The sequence below is a fragment of the Zerene cesonia genome, chromosome 1 (assembly GCF_012273895.1).
Source record: "Zerene cesonia ecotype Mississippi chromosome 1, Zerene_cesonia_1.1, whole genome shotgun sequence".
Classification (NCBI taxonomy): domain Eukaryota; kingdom Metazoa; phylum Arthropoda; class Insecta; order Lepidoptera; family Pieridae; genus Zerene; species Zerene cesonia.
Genome location: NC_052102.1, coordinates 3,103,158 through 3,125,205, shown reverse-complemented (window position 1 = coordinate 3,125,205; position 22,048 = coordinate 3,103,158). Strand labels below are relative to the sequence as shown.

General features: G+C 32.0%; 1 protein-coding gene across 1 annotated transcript in view; it reads right to left on the bottom strand.

Annotated features, from left to right (window-relative positions):
- Positions 1–17,478: 17,478 nt before the first annotated feature.
- Positions 17,479–22,048, bottom strand: part of LOC119840684 (alpha-tocopherol transfer protein) — a 13,843-nt gene continuing 9,273 nt past the window's right edge. The window contains exons 2-6 of the mRNA XM_038367391.1: positions 21,266–21,410; positions 20,129–20,223; positions 19,732–19,882; positions 18,815–19,008; positions 17,479–18,652 (exon numbers count right to left, since the gene is read on the bottom strand). Of these exons, the coding sequence (XP_038223319.1) occupies positions 18,305–18,652; positions 18,815–19,008; positions 19,732–19,882; positions 20,129–20,223; positions 21,266–21,404 (927 nt within the window). The 5' untranslated portion in view covers positions 21,405–21,410 and the 3' untranslated portion in view covers positions 17,479–18,304. The remainder of the gene's footprint in view (positions 18,653–18,814; positions 19,009–19,731; positions 19,883–20,128; positions 20,224–21,265; positions 21,411–22,048) is intronic.

The window sequence follows — 22,048 nt, the reverse complement described above, 5'->3', positions numbered from 1 at the left end:
CCGGTCTTCTGTGGGGGTGTGGTACTTCCCCGGTGCGAGCTGGCCCAATTCGTGCCGAAGCGTGCTCAACTACCACATCTATCTATATGTATTATATAGCCGCTTCGGCTCTAATTGAGCCAGTTCGCACCGGGGAATGCAGCGTAAATTATTACCATGTGATTACTAGTGTGATTCGTTCGTTAGCCGAGAAAGCTGAAAAAAAGGCCTGTTTTCTTTTCCTCCGTTCCCAGTCCTTTATTCCCGGCGTCATTCCCTACCTAATCGTTTTCCCCTTAGATGCGAGAATTGTAGAGACCTAAGCAAATGTTTATGCGTAGTGGTGATAGTGAGTTCGCTTACGAACAGGCGAAATGCCAGCTCAGTTGCCGGCTATTACAAAAAAGTGTATCACGATAGCCCGCTGGTCAAAATACTACCTCCTCTTCCTATATATAGGGAAAAATAAAGATGTACATACAAAAAGCCACTGTACAAATATATATATCAACAGGTGTCGCCAGAAAAGTAAACCACAAGTGATGGAAAATAATTAATTGAAAAATATATGTAAGTATTTTTACAGTAAAACCAAGCTTTATCAAGCATTGCGTATACAATATTTCTTTACTGGAAAACAGTTATTATTTAACGATCAGTAACCGACAGATAATTTTTTTTTTGATTAGCTTAAACTATGGATACTCTTTTTAAGCATAATTCCGAAAAGCATCTAAACAAAAAAAGAAAGCATAAAGTGGTATATTTGTAATAAAAATACATTTAGACTTTCAAGTCGGTACGCTGTAAAAGCTGAACATTTGAATATGTGTAAATCTGTCAACTGTTTGCGATGAAATTCTCTCAGCGTGTTTTGGATTTTCCAGGAGGCTACTATTGAACTCCGATTCTAAAGATATATAGATTTGTATATGTATGTATTGATAGCTCCATGAAATATGGAAATAATAATGTCAAATGGCGCATCTGATTATTTATCCTATAATCACGTGAATATGTCAACAGAAACGTTAATTTAAATGTTGCATAACGTTACGACACGTGGATATCTCGGCAACTGTTTTATAGACTATGAAACGAAATTTATTGGTCCGGTGAATTCGGTGTCACTCTCTTAAATATATTTCATAAATTCTCCATTTGGCTCATCGCATTTAATATTAAACGATTTTTTCATTTAAAAAGTTGTTTCGTCAATGTTGACTTCTATAAATGTGAGCATTTAAGAGACAAAATTCCATTATTTCGATTAGCTACTATTAAAATATGTACGTGCAAGATGAAAAATGATTTATCATCAATATGTCTTAAAACTTTCATTTCACTACAGCGATAATGCAAGTTAATTGTAAATTTCATTGCTTCTAATCTCGTACTATTTATCTTTCTGAAGTCTCTCTGGAGGTATAAACGCCATATTAAAAACCCACGTGCCTTTGTGGGCGTTCTCGTGGTTCACTTGATTTATACCGTAATTTTAAAGAATATACCTACCCCATATGAAAGTTCACAATCTGAATAATTGTAGGTTTGTTCGTGTGGGCGTTATGCAAATCTAGTATATTAATTGTATGATTAATGATGAAGTCGAAAAAACCTTAACTAATGTACCACGATACGCATGTCTCATTTTGTCAGTTTTTTTTTTCAAAATTATTTCCATATCATCTCTATCAGTGTCACGAATACGTCGTGAAAGCTTTTAAACCGATTTTTAAAACAAATAATGTGTTGAAGTGCTGATTTGATATCTCGCAATATTAGAAATTCGCAGACGAATATCTAAACAAGAGATTTGTATTTTGATTCCAGACATCTGTAATCAGTTATGAGTTTTTCAATGCCATTTCCTAAGATATAATTATGTAGTTCCGCGCGGAAGTGAGAGTTTGTTTTTAAAAATTTACCTTGAAGACGATGTTTGAAGAATGTTTTACAGTGTAAACTATAATTACCCTTGTTAACTGACATACTCACGTTTGACTCTATTTATCTTATTGTCAGAAGAAAATTCAAAGAAAACGTCTTTATTTTGCTTGAAGAAATTGAAAGAAACCTAAAAACAATATTCAATTCTACGTTATAATAAAGATGTGTTACCAAATAGTTACCGAAGAAAGATATAGGAATATATAGTAATAAGAGGACCGTACGACGTGGAATGATACTGTAGAGATTTAGACGTTTAAAAATTCACATATTCATCTAATATCAAAATGGAAATATCAAAGCTCATGTAATAAAAAACTGAAATAAACTTACAGCGAAAAAACACATACTATCGCTAAAACTATTGGTAGCATTTCACGGAAATATGAGTAAAGTACGACATATGAGCAGAACGTGCAAATATAAATAAATGTTCAAAACAAAAGCTCTGACTTCTTGAGTTTTGTTCACGCGCAATGATTCACTCATTCACAGAATGACTTAAAAAACAACAGTATTCATTATAGGTGAAATGTGAGGCTCTAGCCTTCACAAATTTACTATTGGCAATGTGACGAAATGTCAGATCGAGTTTGTATGAACACGGCTATTAAATTGTCGCCTTCGTGAAGTGAAAATAGCATAACATTGACAGGCCAGATGAGTGTTCCGAGCAGGTACTCTGAGGATCATATTCTAGGCCGACTTTAGAAGTCCGTTCAGTTTAAGTACTGTTTTTATAGAGTTATAAACTGTGACTGAGTGGATTGGGATATTTATTTAAATATTAAGAGACTTGTGAATTTTAGTGTAGTCTGTGACCTTGCAACATCATTTTGTGCTAATCTATATTTTACGACAATGTGCTAGAAAATAAAAATATACTTTAGGAAAATAAAAAAAAAAATACATTTGCTCGTCAAAAACAAGATATAATATAATCTTTACAAGCAACTTTTCACGCGGAAAACTGAGGTTTCAAGGTTCATATAGTGCTAGTATTCGTCCTAAACTTTTAAAATAGATTTTCTCCTTAATAACTTCGTTTTGGGTTTACCTCCACTAGTCATAATATATCGTAAATTAATCACACGTCCCAGTAAAACAATGATTTGCTTCAATAATATTTACCAAGCCAAATCAGTTACATAAGGTAGATTACACAATTGTTTAACTTTACTATTAATATTGTACATTTATCGCTTATAATAGTTTTTATTAAAAATACAATAAATATGAAATTTCTAAGTGTGTTTATAAGTACATAATTGCTTTATAATGATATATAAGGGCTTTCACCTGTTTATTTTGTGTTTTATTTGTGTGTATGTACCACTAGATAATTTTGTAAATAACTTGATACAAATATAAATATATGTCAAAAAACAACTTACTATAAACAACTACCTATATGTACTAATATATTATTCATAATCAACTGAAGAGTTTCGTTGTTTGTTGGGACGCGCTAATGTCCCTAATAACTGGTTTGACTTAAAAACCATTTTTGTGTTGAATAGTCCATTCATTGAGGAAGCAATGTAAGAAGTGGGTAAAACCGAGGAGTTTGTAAAAAATAATTATTTATTTATACTGAATATTACACATTCTTATGAACGAAGTTTTTTTAATAAATTGAACCCAGTACCATACTAAAAACAATAATAACTTCCAAACTAACATTACCCTCGTCGTCGTTTACCAAAATCTTACATAAGTAAAATCGAATAACGACAGATTATCTGTATCCCGAGTTCCTAATATAAATATTTCCTTATTGGCGTTATCACATCTTATTGGGTTTTGATTTGAGTAGCAAGGACTTACAAATGACGATACAAAATCAATCATAAACCAATCGTTCTATGGCATCTCTAGGTCATTACGGGAGGCCAAAAGTAAAATCAAAGCACTTACCTCGATAATTTTTAAAATTCGTTTCCGTCTTATAAAAATTGCAGCTATTTGTTTGATAAACACCTATAATTCAGGTGGTCTTTGAAGATGTTGTTGCAAGGTTGAAAAGAATAATATGAAGTATTTATGGAGACAAAAGATTATTGAGATAATTTATTGACATAGCAGAGCAGTGCGGAAAATTCGCGGAAGTGATGCATGATTTATGAAAAATTAAATACAATATGCTATATTATTAGCCTTCTACGGCGTAGGTTTCGATATCTATACTTAGATATAATAGATTACACAATAAGTAGAATCGTAATAAGAATAGAATTGCAATATTTCTACTATATTCGATAACATTTTATGAAATATTAAACATGTAGCAGTTATATTTTGAACATAAGAAGTAAATTATTTTAGTAGTTGGTACATATCAACGCACCTACTCAATACATTAAGAGTTAGCGAGTTTCCACATATTAAAACTTATCAGTTACGAGGTAATGCAAACAATACAGTCGCACTGAGAAACTTCTCCTTTTTGAAAGCCGGTTAAAAATAATCAAATTATGAATCAGATTTTACATGCGTTATCATTATAACATCATGTTACCATCAGGTATCGCGTTGTTCAAGAACCTCTAGATACAAAAACTTCAATTATGTGAAATGTGCTTATCGATAGCAATTATTCGTCAAATCAGAAAACCGACATGAAATAGTGGCATGCCACTGTATTTCGTACGGTGAGTGGGGTAGCTGGAGGCCCGTTTCCTTTTCCTCTCCCATCTCGGTTCATTCCTTCTTTCCAGTCAGCGCATTCACAGAGGCGCTACCTTTGCGATGTTCATGGGCGGTAGTGACCACTTATCCTCAGGCGAACCACCAGCAATTATTGGCGTCAAGCAATCACCACCGCCCATGAACATTTGCAGAGGTGGGGCCGCCGCAAATGCGTTGCCTGCTAGGATAATACACCTACATTTTAACCTTTAAAGGTTACAATGCAAATTACACTTCTAATTCGTGAATATTCTAATAATATCCTCGCTTCATTACTTAATATTTGTTTAAAGCATTTAGTTTTCTCATTTCCATTTCTTACTACCGCGTAGGCGAATAAGACAAATGGTTCCTAAATAAAAGCAGTTTGCTTTACACGTGTTATGTTAATCCAACCATCAATTAATAAAGTACAAAATGTTTCTCCGTAGTCCGTACATCGACTCGAGACAATGGAAACAACTAGGTACATACTTAAAAGAGATTAATGAACGGAAAATCAGGAGGTCGACGATCGCTATCTCGTCAATATGCAATGCAAATGTTTTTTGATATTAGTCCGTTGCAATTAATCCCAAAAGCCATTAGTATTATCAAGGAGATCAAAGAATGATTTAGATATAATATGGGAACTGTTAAAATGTTTTAAACTGCTTAAAAATATGAAGTCATATTAGATGGGAAATAATGTAGAAATATTATGAAATAGTTTTTTCAAAGTTTCAATGGATTACCTTAAATTTATAGTAAGTTAAAATAAGCGTAAGAAAAGATACGCATAAACGTATATGTATTCAAATAAACATTTCTATGTATTCAAAATATAGCGGATATTATATTTTTCACTCCTTTAAACTACTAAAAATTATGAATATTTGTATGTTATTGTACCATGAAAAATGATGTTCGCTTTTCTTTATTGCTTCAATCAATCAACATCTTATAACTACATTCCAGAGTATTTCCCAGCGAGTGACTATATTATACAGTTATTTTTATCTATTTTAAGGACGATACATTCCAAAAAGTTCGTTGACATGTTCCTCTGGCAAATATCTTTTTAAATTCAAATTCAGATTTAAAAAAGGAGTTGATTTTCGCCTCACAATGTTTATTATTGTCCGTAAACATAGGACATTGGCCACACACCGTCAGACATTTTAAGAAATTTTTCACTGATTTGTTTTTACATGTCTTAAGGCATTTCTTGTTTACGCAATTGGAAACGCGAATATCGTTTTAAATTGCCCTTAAAAGATGAAATTTGGAATGTTTTAAGAAATATATTTTAATTTGGTAGTTTTTTTTTTTGCTATGCTGATTGTGTTTTTTATTTTTTTTTATGAAAACAAATAAAAATCATTGAAAACTTTTCTTAAGAAATTCCTAATACATTTATTCGGTTATTTACTATTTTTATTTAGCTTTGGGTTTACTCTTTATTCGCGTTTAAGAAGTTTCAGAAGTGTTTCATACGCACGTTTATTCCATTTATTAAAACTATGCAGTAAGATAGTTCCACGCCCATGCTATTTAGATTTTATTAGAAGCCCATTGGCCCCACATTAGCTACATAAAGAATAACATATCAACCAATTAATGGAGCTGTATTACAACAAATTAGATTTTGGCACTCGACTTTAATGATTAGCGCATTTTATTTGAGCGCATGGTGATTTGTGGGATAATAAATTAAACATGTACCAACGTTTTAAAATTAACAGTACATTAACGCTATTAATAAATTTTATTACCATCTTTAACGCTGCGAGTGCTTTGGGAATTTTACATTATTTTTACTAAATTTAACTTGTAACTAGCTCACTGTTATGATTTTCTATTTCTACTTATTTTTTTCAATATAATAAACATACATTAGCATAATTATACACTGTATATTATACACCTGTTCCTCCTGATCAATTAGCAATCTTTAATAAATGTAAATAAACGCAAGCCTTACACGGACCAAATAATTAACATAAATTTTCATATAAAAATATTTTTGGTAAAAAATACAAAATTAATAAGCTTCTGTTCTACTGTTGTATATACTGTTTAAGCCCAAAAAATGGATTACTAAAACCAAAAAAATAATTAGCTGCTAATAGCACGAGGATTTGTTCTGGTTTAATGTGAAGCACAAAAATTTCATGGATTATATAATATCTTGTGACCAATGAGTAGATCATTTGAAGTAATATATTAGATTGTTTTCATATATCACTATAGGTTTACGAGTCACGCTCAGTTTAGCTGATGTTTTTCTTTATATATCGGCCAATTTGCACAAAACCTAAATAAATTCTACACTTAAATCTCCCTCATGAATCACTCCCGCTATTAGTGAAAATCGCATAAAATTTTATTTTATTTTGATCATCCATGACGTTGTTTCAGTATACAGTATACAGTAATACACTATGGCCTTCATATCATAGCTATAATAAAAATGATCTGCAAACAATTATTATTAAACAATTACGCGGAAATTATCAAAAAAGCGAATAATGGAAGCTTTCACATTTCAAAATAACAATACTCTCCGAATTGATAAGTATGATATGATATGATTATGATAATTTAAGAAATAGACCAAATCCTTAAAATTTAAGAGTTATTAACGTGGCATATTATATTTTTTTATTTTGTTATCTACATTTAAATTAAATGTATAAAACAAAATGTATTCTTACAAAGAGTAACCTCCACTTCAATGTTGTTATGGCCGTTATTTATAAATATATAATAATAAACAAATATTACACTTTATCGATATTCATATTTTGATACGACAGTTACGAGTGTGTGACGCAGTGGAATGAGCCACTTACTGAATCTTATGAAAACAAATAGGTTGAGGAAAATTTTGCGCAATTAATCGATCGCTATTTTTATCTAAAACAACTTCGTCGTTCCAAATGCAGGTCTAATTAAAGTTTATTGAAAGGTTGATTTATTGTGTTTCCGTATTCAACGTATTGGCTTTGCGAATTTTAATACGTCATACTTACACATATCAATGAAGGGATGTATATATATTTAATATTGGGAATTTAAAAACAGTAGATTAGAAATTATAAATTATAGATGAATATATTTCTTGTGTTTTGCTCTTTTATGAATCGGAATTCAATAATACATGATGTTAGTTAAAGTAGAAATGGTAATTTATACATTTTTTTTTTATTGTGTGATAGGGAAGCGCTTGACTACCATCTCGCCTGCTGGTAAGCGTAGATGTAGTCTAAGATGGAGCGCGCTTCCCTAGAAGGTACCTGTTCACTCTACTTTTGAAGATCCCCAGATTATATCCGTCAGGGAACACAGACATGTACATTAATGTGGAAAGCAGAATCCAAGAAATCCTAAAAATTCTAAGGTTGCTTAAGAACCATTTGGCAGTCTTATTTGTCGTTATTTTTTTTATTTCAATTTCTTTTTTTTCGTCCTTTGATTCTCTGGACATGACAAAAAGTAAAAAATAAAATAAAAGGTTAAAAAAACTGTTTTTAGGAGAGATTGCTTACAAAAAACCACAAACCACCAAACCAGTAAACCAGTTGTAAATAATTTCAAAACGAATGGGAAACGCTTCTAAAACTTTGAGGAAATATCCTATATAAAATAAAATATAATAATACATATTTTTGTAAGAACTGGTATTATTAGACGGATACTTTATTGAGTATACCCTGGGAGAAACCTAATCTCGTTTCGAAAATTGTTCTCAAACTAGATGCGCCCGGATTTCCCGGTTTCAATTGCTGAAGTCCGTATCCCGTAGGGACATCCGGATAAAAAGTTGCCTATGTGTTATTCCAGTTGTCCAGTTTCATTGGTCGGTCCAGTACTTTTTGCGTGAAAGAGTAACAAACATACACACATCCTTACAAACTTTCGCATTTATAATATTCCCTGCCGGTTTCCCCACGATGTTTTCCTTCACCAGCACCAGCTTTTCCTTTTAAGCAGTGGTGATTTTATCTACATGCGCATATAAATTGCATGCGCATTTATTGCCTACACGCACGCCCTGTCTCAAACCTCGAGTTATCGATTTTGAAGTCCGAGGTTCTCACTACTGAGCCACTACTGCTTTAATTTCCCAAATATGCGAATTACGTGGCGAGAAATTGTTAATACTTTATATGCGTGGTATTCCCATTAGTGATAAATTTTGTGACCCGAGAAAGACATGGGATAGTTTTTATCCTGGAATTCTATCGAGAAAGTGAACAATACGGGGAAAATACCGGGACTGTCTATTTATTTCTTTAATACGTGGGCAGAGAACTATTAAATAATAAAATGTACAAACATACGAAAAAAATTAAAATATCATGTAAGTGAAAATTTCTACTATTACCTGAATGAAATGAAACAGATTAGTTAACTTGCAAACATTAAGAATTCGTATTTTAATATCCTAAACAGGGATAAAACAAAAATAATGAAAGCCTCACTTACTTCACAGACTTATAAAGTTTTGTGCATGCTCTTCATTGCGAAACCAGGTTGAGAGCTAGGCATAAAAGCCCTTCAAAATTTAGCTAATCTAGTTAAATGTATACCTGTTGGTGATCGTTTAAAATAGCATCTTTTGACTTTAAAAATATACTTCTATATTAATCATATATACCTACATGTTTTGAAGTATATAAATAATAAAAAAACAATCAAGGAAAGATTTAAGTAAAAATCCTAGAAAAGCCTTATCAATTGAATGGTCTATGAAATTAATCGGCGTCTTATCCAAGGGTATGTTATCCTGCGCCTTTGTGAAATGTCGCCTCGGCCGTTAACCTTTCGACGTTTGCTCTACTTTTGAGCACTTATCCGAAGAGCAAAGCAAAAACGCTTCCGTCGAGAGGTGCCTATTTTTTTCGTAAGGATCAAACTAATGTTTACGAGGCGAACGTCCGCACTTTGAAGGACTTTTTATTTACTTAAAGCAGGATAAGAATTCTTTTCAAACGGTCACTGGTCTAGTTAAAGGACAATGTCGTCGCGTTTCGCCTATTTTAAAGGTCTCCAGGGTGCTTCGTTTAAATTATTTTCCACCATCTATATTCTTAATCTTAATTGTTATTAACCAAGTATCTGTAATTACAGTAAGTATTATGACGGTCGATGATTATTATAGTGTATTATTATCTTTCATAGAATTAAGAGACGGTTTAATCCTTTGTGGAGTATAACATAAAAACGTTTTAGTCTTTTACGACATAGATGTTCAAAAGTAGATGGACATCTACTCTTCTTTACAAACATACATACAATCAAACAGATATAAACTGCATCTGACTCTTACCTACGTTAAGTAGGATAATTTTTTATATAGTAGATTAAAATGACGCAATCAACTGAAACTGCAGTTGAATAGTAGTTTTGAATAAATTAACGAAACAAAACCTTAATAGACATACTCCCTGAAAGTAGACACTGAGTAAAAAGCCCTGCTGCAACTATTTGGTTCCGTCATAAAAATTATCTTCAATATATTATCATTATATATGTTCAAGATATTTTATTCATTAATGTTTTATATGCAACACTCTCCTTCGTACCCAAGGTCTAACCACAAAATATTTGTGCAATTTTAATGAATAATAAAAAGTTAGTCGTAAGGTAAGCTGTCTGAACTTATTTGCAATTTTTTCAGCGTAGTTTTACGCCCATGACTTGAAAAACCTCAACTAATATTAATTCATTTCATGACGACACTACAATGAAAAGGTTCTTGACCTAATCTGTTGTAAGTAAACAAAGGCCTCATTATTTTTTGTGCTATGTGTAATATAGGACAAAAAAATAATGGTGATTATGTGTCAAAACATGCTGAATCATTGCTTTTCTTTTATTTCTAAAATAACAACACCGAAACCTGCAAACTACATAAAAACATAGTGACAATACTGTAGATTATTAGTGGCGTATTGATAACGGAGTACGTATAAAGTTCTTAAAATGTGGTGAAAATAATCAATAATTTATAAAGTTTCTTTAATTATTTTTTTTATCTATTTTGTTTAAAATAAGAAAATGCTGTGAGTTTTGAAGTCGCATACTTAAAAGATTTCGTGATGAGTGTATATTTGTCTTTTATGCTCTAATCAACATTTTGGTCGTATGAATATGTCCTCAATTCATAATTCAATCAACCCACACAACACCATATACACAATTTCATTGCCTGAAAGCAATAAAATGACGCCTTATAACTAAAATGGTAACAATTATCTTAACCTGATTCCATTTCAGAACTTAAATTTATGTAGTTTGACCCCTTTTGTTTTACAACTTTTAAACCGATCGGGAAAAAAAATCTTCCATTTATTTTTTAATCTAAGTTTAATTTAATAAAGCCAATAACATAACTAACATAACAATCAGCTATGGACTTTAAAAGTTAGGAACGAATATAATTCATTTTTGCATGGCAATTATTTTAATACATGTACAATTACGTAAAATTTTGAAAGTATTTATTTTTTTGCATTTTCTTTCCTGTTCATCAGGCCATTGAACCGAAACAAATGGGAGTATTTGAAGTATTTCCGAAATTCAATTTAGCTCTGATTACTGCAAACATTAACTCTAGGGACTTTAAACCCAAGCTGAAATATTTCACAAAACTCGCTCGTAGCTTGCACCGGTGATGTTCCACAACACGACAGAAGACCGGCGTGAAATAGCAGCATATTGCTATATTTCATACCATGAGTGCGGAGCCGGAGGCCCGTTTCCTTTTTGTCACCCTTCCCAGCGTATTCCTTCTTTTCAGTTGCCAATCCTTTCATTAACCCCTTCCCTTTAAATGCGGGTAGTTCATAAAATAAAACGTAACATAAAAAAAGAATCGTAATTATATACTCAGTTAAATTTAAAAATAATATTATTATCTCTCTTCCCACGGAAAAGATAGTTATATCGCGTAATCTAGCAATCTGTGTTTAAAACTATTAATATAAATAATGTGCTATGCATAATACACCAAGCATCTTCATACAAAGACACATAACATAATCTATAGGGCTTGTGGGGTGCACTCAACACCTACTCAAGTACACTTGACCTTTGCCGACACGTAATTACAGTAATGGCTATGAATTGGTTTATGCCAATATTATACGCTTTTGATCGAGCCGGTTGAAGCGTTATATAGACGTTTTTTATTTAGTAATTTCATATATGGAAAGTTCAACCCCGAGCTATAATGGAAAAATCTGCGACTCAGCCTAGAGTTAAATTATTACACGAGTAAAAGTATTGGCAAACATTAATAGAATGAAATAGAATTCATTGTCGCTGCAACAAAATACGATCGATGAAACATGACTATGTATTTTTGAATTGCGTAACCTATAAGTCTTAATGATTATGGTAAATACTTAAAGCATGCAAGCAAGCAATAATTATATTTATTTTCATCAAATTGCCTTTAATATCTAATACTTATCTTCGTTATATTTTATTATTCAATGGATACCATGTTGTCCCAAAACTACAGAAGTGCCCTTAAAATGTTCAATGTAATATAATATGACTGGAAAGGGATGTAAAGCAATAACACTAAATTTACGTTTTAGAAAGGTCAACAACCTCAACCTCTAAAGGAGCTCACTCGATTCTAAGGTTAATTGCTATTACCCACCGATTACCTCTCCCGCATTGTTGCGTGATAGTTTGCAATCAAACTTAATTAGAATGCCTAAAATTATTAAAATAACACAATTTGACTCCTTTAAGGTTAAAAAATGATAATAGCTCTGTTCATAAAGTAAATTAACTATTCATATATAGGATAAATAATAATGTGATTATTTAAATGTGAACATTTTCTTCTCTGCTCGGAAAAAACAGTTGAAATGTTATAGAAAGCGGTAAATTGAATGGATATTTGAAATCGAAGTTTGACTAACACAAAACAAATTAAAAATTTATAAAATTATAATGATTTGGGCGGTCTCTAATATTTTTTCATATAGTATGGGAACAAATCGCTGGTTTATTATATTATATTAGAACAATATTATCAAAATTAAAGTCATCTATACACATGTTTACAAACATAATTCTCTATTGAAGACGACGCGTCGTTATTGACATTTCTTACTCGTCTCGAACCATTCTTGACACTTTCATCAGACTCCTCCTTTATTGCGACCAAACAGGATGAACGACCTTTATCAAAGCGTTCACACCGAGGACTCAATTTTGAAGCTATTTTAGAAACATTCGAATTCTCTTCGGCCACATCCAATTGCCGCCTATACTTCCTAATAGCCGTCACTATACGGGAAAAAATACTTTGATGCGTCTTTGGAAATGGTAACACTTGATGCATGGACAAGGATGTTTTAGTGAATTTCAAATCAGAATCTAGTTCATTATTACTTGACGATGATGCTTCTGTTCCTTGGAGATCACAGCAACTCTGCGAGACACGTTCGCGTTTTGCAGTACAGTTTGTTTTTTCTTCTAATCGTTTTTTTAGAAAATGTAAGCTCGCTGTGTAAAAAAGATTTATGTCGTTTGTATCTAAGGCTGAATCTAAAGTTGGTACTCCGTTTCTATCTGGGCTTTTCGAGCTCGAAGCTATAGAATTGTCCTTTGGCATTCCGCGTGTATACTCCTAGATCTGTCGTCTTTTGATTGCATTTTTCTAACTTCTTTCTTTCATTAAGCACTACTTTTCAGTTTAAAAAAATGAGGCAGAAAAAACATAACAATTTTTGTAATTCGGATTTGACAAGACGTGATGTATTTGTCATTGTCAATTTTTCATTGAAATTTTAATATTATATTGATGTCTTTGATTACTATTTTAATTAAATTGTATAAATAACATTGCTTATATATGCATCATAAAATTAGTAAATTAAAAATATTTTAATCAATAGCACTGGTGGATAATATTTAATTGGCACCTTATAAAAATGAATACTACTACTTTATATATACTTTAATACTTGCCTTCTTCAGCAGATGTCAAAGTTTGATACCATACAGGTTTTTATATAAACTCCTAGCAATTATATAATAATTAACCGAAATATCATTAAATCAATTTTATTGGAAGTTAACGAAACTGTTAGTCGAGTAAGTCGGATAGATAAGATATATACCGTACGACGCGGGTTTGAATCCCGCCTGGTGATAATTTTTTTTCATTCTTTAAAAATTTCTCAAGATATGTACCCTCTTGAAACTGTACCTATACCTCAAAAAGGTCTCTTCTCTGAGAATAATCCACTACAACAAATAGATAAAATGGAAAAAATTAAATAAAATTAGTAATTGCCAGTTAAGAATTTTTTTTTTAATCGAAAATCGGGCGTTCCAGACCTTTCGATTTGACGAGCGAGTGAGAAATAATTTCATTTTTCGTTTTATCTGCACACTATGCACATCACCACTGCTTGAAATGGTGAAAGAAAACATCGTGAAGAAAACGGCAAGCACAAGAATCTAAAAGTTCGACGACATGTAACATACAAGGCCCGTCTCCGTGTAGTGGGAACATATACAGGCTGATGATGTGATGTATGATGTAATCGCCTTTAGGGAACTAGAAGATCGAAGTTTGTCCTGCCACATATCCATAGTGTAGCGTCAGTTTAATGCAATTCTGGTGGTAGTGCCTTAAAAAAAGTCCGTATCGTTTTCTGCTATCGTAACGACGTAACACTTATTCAAGAGCTATCATTAAAAACATAGATGTTTTTAAAGAAAGTGAAGTCCCGTGTCCCCTAGTGGGGTATGGGGCAGATGATGTACATCTGTATCACTGATCGATTTTTCTTTAAGGACAAGTAGGTGATCAGCCTTCTGTGTCCTGCCAGACCGAGATATATTTTTTTTTTGTGCGTCCCTACCGGGAATTGAACCCAGGATTTCTCGGTTCTACCCTCACGCGTTAACCACAAACAAAAAAAAACACAGTAGAGAAAATTCTTGATGATAAAAAACTATGCTCAAATTAGTATAAAGCAACGCTTTTCAAATAAACCCACACACTCCGATACATATGCAGCACTTACAAACCCTCTCGTTTGCGTTGGGGTTAATTATAACTACGTTTTGTAAAACCGTAAAATCTCTACCCTTATCGAACTGAAGCGGAGCACTAATATTACCTTATCAAAAAAAAAAGAAATAATAATTGTAGGAATTTAAATGTAAATGCTATATTAATACAAGTAGTCAAATAAAGCGACATCGAAATACAACGTGGGCGAGTATCAGATATTGAGATTACATTCCTTTCAACTATTGGCGTGTAATTCACGGTCCCAAATTAATATTGAAGCGACCACTGAAATAGCATTTCACATAAATTAATACTTGTGGATTTATATAGCTGTAATATAAATGTATTTATATACCTACTATTAAGTATGTATATTGTATATTATACATTTTGATTCGTAACATTTGCGAATAATATAGCTGAACATGAAACTACGTTTTCAATTATAATAGATTTTAGGTGCAAAGGGTTTCATAAATCTTAGGCCTAAATATAACAATTAAAATTTGTAAACAAAATAATATTTAATTGATACCGATATATAGACAATGATAACTTTATGAACTGACGTATAGGTACTATTTCGTAAATTGTATCTAGAAATCCGCTTAGCATTCTTAGAAGATAAGAAATATAAACTTCTAGTATTGTCGCTGAAACGCTGGAACTGTTTTAATGAGAGTAGTAAGGGTATAGGACTTAAAGGTACCCATAAGCAAAACCATTTCTAGGCACAGCCAGTATGCCAGTAGGCACAACCAGTATTAGTATAATTGTATTGTATATCATTCGGAAAGATTCCAATATCTACTAATTACGTACACGTATAACAATATGACATTTTTGCTGCTATATATGACGCGCTTTCACTCCAACTCTCAAATATTTTCTCACTAATCAGAGTGAATACACAAAGGTCACCAAAAGTCGAATATTTGCGACATTTATTTATTTACTGTTCTTATTTTTTGTTGAAAAGGTACTTCATATTAATATAATACGAATTCAGGTAAATCGGATCGTAATCTGTACAGGTCAAGCTTATGATCGCGTAGGGAATATTTGCTCGAACCCAGTGTGCGGGTCAACGGCCTCACTCAATCCTACAACAATATCCTTAGAGCAGAGAAAACCACCGCAATGTTTTTGTCATCAAACGTTCGTATAATCACTTTTATTATTTTATTTATTTGTATTTCCAGTCCAATAAGCATATTTCTTATTACTTTGATATTACATCACATTGTTACGATACTATACAACACACTGAAGTATTATTTAATTTTGAGGAGAGTTTATGAGCTCTGTCATAACAATTACTATTATATGAAATATTCTATTCCATATTTTTATTGTGTACGAATAGAAAACAAAATTATAATTGTATGTGATTATTATTAAAAAAGGGTCTGTATAAGATTTTGCTTATTTTTTTGCAACCAATTACGAAAGATACCCACGCATGAATGTATCGTACCAATTTGGAAAATTTGGATAGACGTAGAGACCTGTTATCTGCAGAATATTTTTATAAATATAGAAAAATTAAAATGTAAACAAAAAATATTATTTCGTATCCGTTCACTCGTTCTCGTTTAATTGTTCTCAACGAATAAAACTTATTATTTTCTACAAAGACGCCTGTTCATATTTTTGACATATTATAAACAACCGCCCTTAAGATTAAATCGTTTCCATTAATTTTAAAAATAGCTTAGGTGAATGAACTGCTTTGACGATTTACAATTTCTCTGTAGGTTTATAATGAAAAATTATTGTGAGTCAAAAGCTTAGCTGGATTTAATTTGTTTCAACCGCAATGCCGTATTATCTAAACTACAAATCTTAGTATTACACAATTGAAGTTTTCACAGTTGTTTTCATATTTTAACCTCATGCGTTTCTTCCTTTAACCTATTTGCAACCGACGTCCCAAAAACGAAGGTTCGCAATTCCGTGGGCTTGCAACCGACTGATTGATGGTTTATTTGTGTTTGAAAGACATTTCGTTACTTCCAGAATTTGAAGTGGTACCTCCCCTAGGGATCCTAGTGGCATTTTTTGTAGGCAATGATATATACGGTGAAGGAAAACATCGTGAGGAAATCGGCAAGTCCTAGAATCAAAATTTCGACGACGTGTGACATCTGCCAACCCGCACTTGGCCAGCGTGGTGGATTTTGGCCTGAACTCCTGTGTCCTGTGAGGCCTGTGTCCTGGCCAGTAGTGGGAACATGTATGGTCTGATGATGATGAATGATATATACACAAACTCAATTCAGCACCAGACTTTCAGTGTGTGATAAGTGCCTACCTAATTAATAGTGCTATAATATATGTACCTTACCAAAAATTTATAAGCATATTTTAGCGACAAATAATATAGTGATTGATCAGATATTGAATGTTGAAACCTACAGCCAAGTAATGCAGCTTCATCATATATGTATAATTATCTATTTGTATATACATATATATATATAGATCTTGTGTTATCACTTAAATTTATTTTACCAAAAGATTAAGGTCAGTGAACTAAAACAATAGTCGCGAACGGTAAAAACAGGGTTGAATACGACTGTTATTCGTACGGTGAAGAAATTTACCAAATACATTCTATTTTTATTCCTTTCCTTGGTTTTCCTCAACTTCAAAGGTCAATGAAATACCTCTAATTCTAAGCATGTAGAAAATTAAGTTATTATTTTGAGAAAGTGTAGACTGTTGGTACTATAGAAGTTAAGTTTGTACAATAATCTAAATGTTCATTACCTAGTAATTAGCTGAGAAAGATATAATTATATGATAATTAATAAAACAAAAAATTATATATAAAGTATGATTTTGCTTATGGAATAACTAGAAAATCTTATTATAACAAACATCGTAATGGAATAGGTTCATTAATTATTCTAATTAAATATTTTAAACAATCAGTTACTTCAAATTGGTAAAGAAGGCAATGTAAGTTCACTTACCTTCGGAACACCAATTTAATATTTTTATCACAGGCATTTGACGAATTATTCTGAATATAAATCTAGTCTTAAATAAAAGAAAATGATCATATACATGTTATTTTTGATTTTACAAAAAATACAATCATGAAATGAAATAGATAACATTACTGACAAAATTTCTCTTATTTATAAGTTTTAAAAAGTTTATTTTATATTTATATTTGAAAGATATGTACATTTATCATTAATTATATTCTCTTTGCTCTCAATGTCTCAATTCAAAGCAAAAAAGAACGGACACAAAATTTAGAAAAAAAAATTCAAGATGCAATAATAAAATAATACTTCTTTTATATTATTCAGAAAGAATTTAGAAAGAAGAAAGCAGTCTTTAATTTATGGAAAATAAAACATTACACCTTGTGGGGCTCGACAATCCATTTTCTACGTCTAAAATAGTCTATTTTCTATTGCATAATTTTTTTATGTAAAGGTATCTATTTTCCATATTCTTTATAATGTTACTGCTATATCCTCTCATTTGGCAAATACAACTTACAACACTAGCTTACATTAGGCAAACTATATTAAACTAACATATATAACCCTGCGATCAGTATAAAAATTATTACATCTAACGACTTGAACAAAATCCTGGAAAACAAGATGGTATCTAACTTTTTTAACCTACTCAAGAAAGTTCAATGCCCTCTTCCTTGAGTCGACTGACAACTTCAGAGCCAATTTCCTCAGCGCGAAACTTGTAACCGCATGAAATTGTTTCTTTAGCTATAGTATAGTTATGCCTCAGAGATTCCAGCCAACCCGTGTAACTGAAGTCTGGCCATACTCCACCGTATCTCTCTGGCAAGTATTCGGGCTTTATGTGCTTGTGGAGCGATGTGACGTCATAGCCGTGGAAGAATATTCTAGAACGCATGTCCGCTGTGAGGAACGGCTTGAAGATATTGTACATTTTGTCGAAGATCCAAGAGTGGTTAATGATATGTATGGCGTATGTCGTCGCTGGGAAGCTTGACTGAAAAATATAATAAATACTTGAAAATTCAATTATTTACTTATATGATACTATACTTTTTTATGATATAAAAAAAATATGTCATATTTTTATATTAATATGTAAGACAAAAATTTACCTACATCACGCATAAGCACACGAATAAAATTCAAATAAAATTACCACCAATAATTTCACGATCTTAGACGCAATGGAGGGTGTTATTTGCCACGCATGTTGCACGCCAATATCCTCCAGATCAAACAGAGCCACTCCGCCCAGGATCTGAGTACGAACTTCCAAAACTCCAATTTCCAATGCAAATATCGTTGCTTTGAATAAATCGTCTACGGGTATTGTTTTTGTGTCCCAACATCCTAAAAAGGAAATAAAGTGATGTGTTTCCATTATATTAGCTTCGGTTTTATTAAATTAAATTGCGTTAAAAACTCTAAATAGTATCCACTATAACTGACTGTCATCATCACCCGTCTGTGTGCACTACTTTTGTGCGCTTTTGGCTGTATTTTAAAATGATTTGTATTTATAAGTCAGTTACCAGCATTTTATGTATGTTTTCTATTTCTTTGCTAAACCTATCACTAACGATTTTTTTATTATTTTTTTTTATGTCATTGTCGGCAATGGAGCTGGTAGGTCGCCTGATGGTAAGCGCTACCACAGTCCATGATCATTTGGAGAGGAGGTCTGTTGCAGACCTTACGCCTCTGCAAATGGATTGCCGACTTTAAATTGGGAAGGGATTAAGAAAGGATTGACGGGAGGAATAAAGGAAAGGACGCCGGCTCTCTCACTCACCATGCGCAACACAATAGCATGCTATTATTTCAGGCCAGTATTCTGTGGGGGTGTGGTACTTTTCCGGTGCGAGCTGGCCCAATTCGTGTCGAAGCGAGCTCGACTTCCACATTAAGACTTCGTCCAGGTAGTCAAATGAAAGGTGGACAGTACCATACTAGTAGTACAGCAGTACCAGTCAGTCAGTTTTCTCCACATAGTTTCCGTTCTCGTGGGATTTCCAGGATAGAAACTATCCTAAGTCCTTTCTCTGGTTAGTTATCTTTCGTAATTACACTTACCAACTCTAAACAATAGAAGTCTTCTACCATCCTGATCACGATATGGTGGCACGGAAATCACATGAGAATCACCAATTTTCCTTAAATCTAATGGATATATGTTCTCAAACAGGTCAGGGTTTTCATCTTTGAAATTATAGTAATTCACGATCTACAAAAATAATATAAATAACAATTAATTTATCGACAAAGTCTTCTCTATGACTCAGTTACTTGGTATCTAAACGTGGAATGTATTTAATCGCTTGATTGAGTTATCGTTATGTTTAATAAAAACAAGCTAATTAAAACCCCTTCTAAAGAAATATAACTCGTCTAAAGTAATGCAAATATTTTAGGTCATTTATCATTATAGATTTTAGACTTGAATATTAATACTAGTTATATTTATATTTACCAATCTATGCGCTCTTTGTGGTATAAAATTGCGAGCCCTTAAAAATCTAGTTAAAAACTCGTCATCCATACGATGTGGCGTACATTCTCCTCTTTCTGAAACAGAAACGTAACTAATACAAGCATTCTCTCACGTGTCGCTAGTAATTTTAATAAATAGGTGAAAAATACCAGATTTTAAGATTGATATTAAAGCAAGACTCTATGGTGGTCTAATGATAAAAACATAAAATATATATTTTTTAAGTCTCTTACTTAATATTCTGTTGCCACTTATAAAATTAATTATAACTGTCTATTGATTATAGAAGCTAATTATATCTTTTATTCTATATTGTGAGATCTACCTGTCGGCGACCCATTTTGTTAAAATTATGATAATATTCAAGATCTTACGAAACTAGAACGTCCTCGATTAATAACACTGTTTATCGTAATGTTATCTAATTACTCATCCAATCCATCAACTTAATAATTATTAATTACTTAATTGTTGAATCGATCCATATTTATCTTTTTTTAGGTTATTTATTATCTTTTTGTTTATTTTCGGAAACTGCCGGGTTCTTGGGTATGATTCTCAGCTGGGACTAACAAAACGTTTTGGCGAGATTATGTCTCGGTCATGTTTTTCAAATTTCCATTTTTCATTTTATGTCATAATATATTCAAAATTAACAAATAGGGTCGAAATATTCAGTGATACATGGGATCTCAAAGATTTCGTAAATTTATATTTAATTAAATTTCTGTAGGTGAAAAGTTTAAATAAGGAGGTTAATAGAATTTCATTATCATTTCAAGTCACGTCCATTGTTGAATTTATTTATAAATAAGTTAGTCGAGTTGCAGCTACACGTGCTTCTAAATATTCTCTATCATCTAACCAAAACGATTCGCCTTGACACCGATATAGCAAAACAATTCGAATTGACTTCATTTCCATTCCCATGGTCGTAAGAATCACGTCCAAATATATGAAATTTCAATTATTTTACTTTTACACAATCTTAGAGAAAATAACCTCTTATTTCTAACGGATCATTAAGGAATTGCGCAATGCAATAAATTTAAGATAATTTTATTCGTATTAAGCTCTGCCACAGCATAATTTGTTGAAAAATGTAAAAAGGATTACCATAAATCATTTCTCGTAATTCATAAATAGCTTGTAAACGTGTGTTGGGGTCTTCGCCACATTCATTCCTCGCGTACTCTAATAACTCCGGTGGTGGTTCACCGAGGTCCAACTCAATACTGTAGTCCGGCGTAGGCATCTTAACCTTGGACAAAAAAACATATTATTTAATTATAGTAAATCACAACCTATCCAAACTTTTTGAGGTATGAAAGCCAAAGAGATCATATAAGAATCTTTTATAATAATTAATTGTAATATTGTTATCTGTATAATATATAATATTATTATTATCATGATGTGTATTTTAATCTGTATTATTTCACCTAATACTACGTTTGAGTGAATAATTTATTTTTATATTAGCGTAAAGTGTTATGTTATCTGTGGTTTAGCGACCCTTTATAGCATAGGCACACACCTCTTATAGCGTACTCTAACAAAAATTAATCATCGAAGCAAATATTATGAAAAGAGAGTATTATGAGCATATCAGTGAATAATTAATAGTCAAAGATCACCGAAGCAATGATCAATACTTATGTTCTCATGGAATAGACGGTTATTTTTTATTTAGATATAGGTATATTATTTTTGAACCTTCTAATTTATCACGAACATGTAAAAACTTTGCAATAAGATAACATTATAAAGTCTAGTCACGATGTCAGAATATTATGTGGTCATAATAGTCCTTTTCAAATCTATATATATATATATATATACCTAGTCTTGCCATAAATATTGTAATAAAGAAAAAAGAAAATTGTTAACTGCAAATAA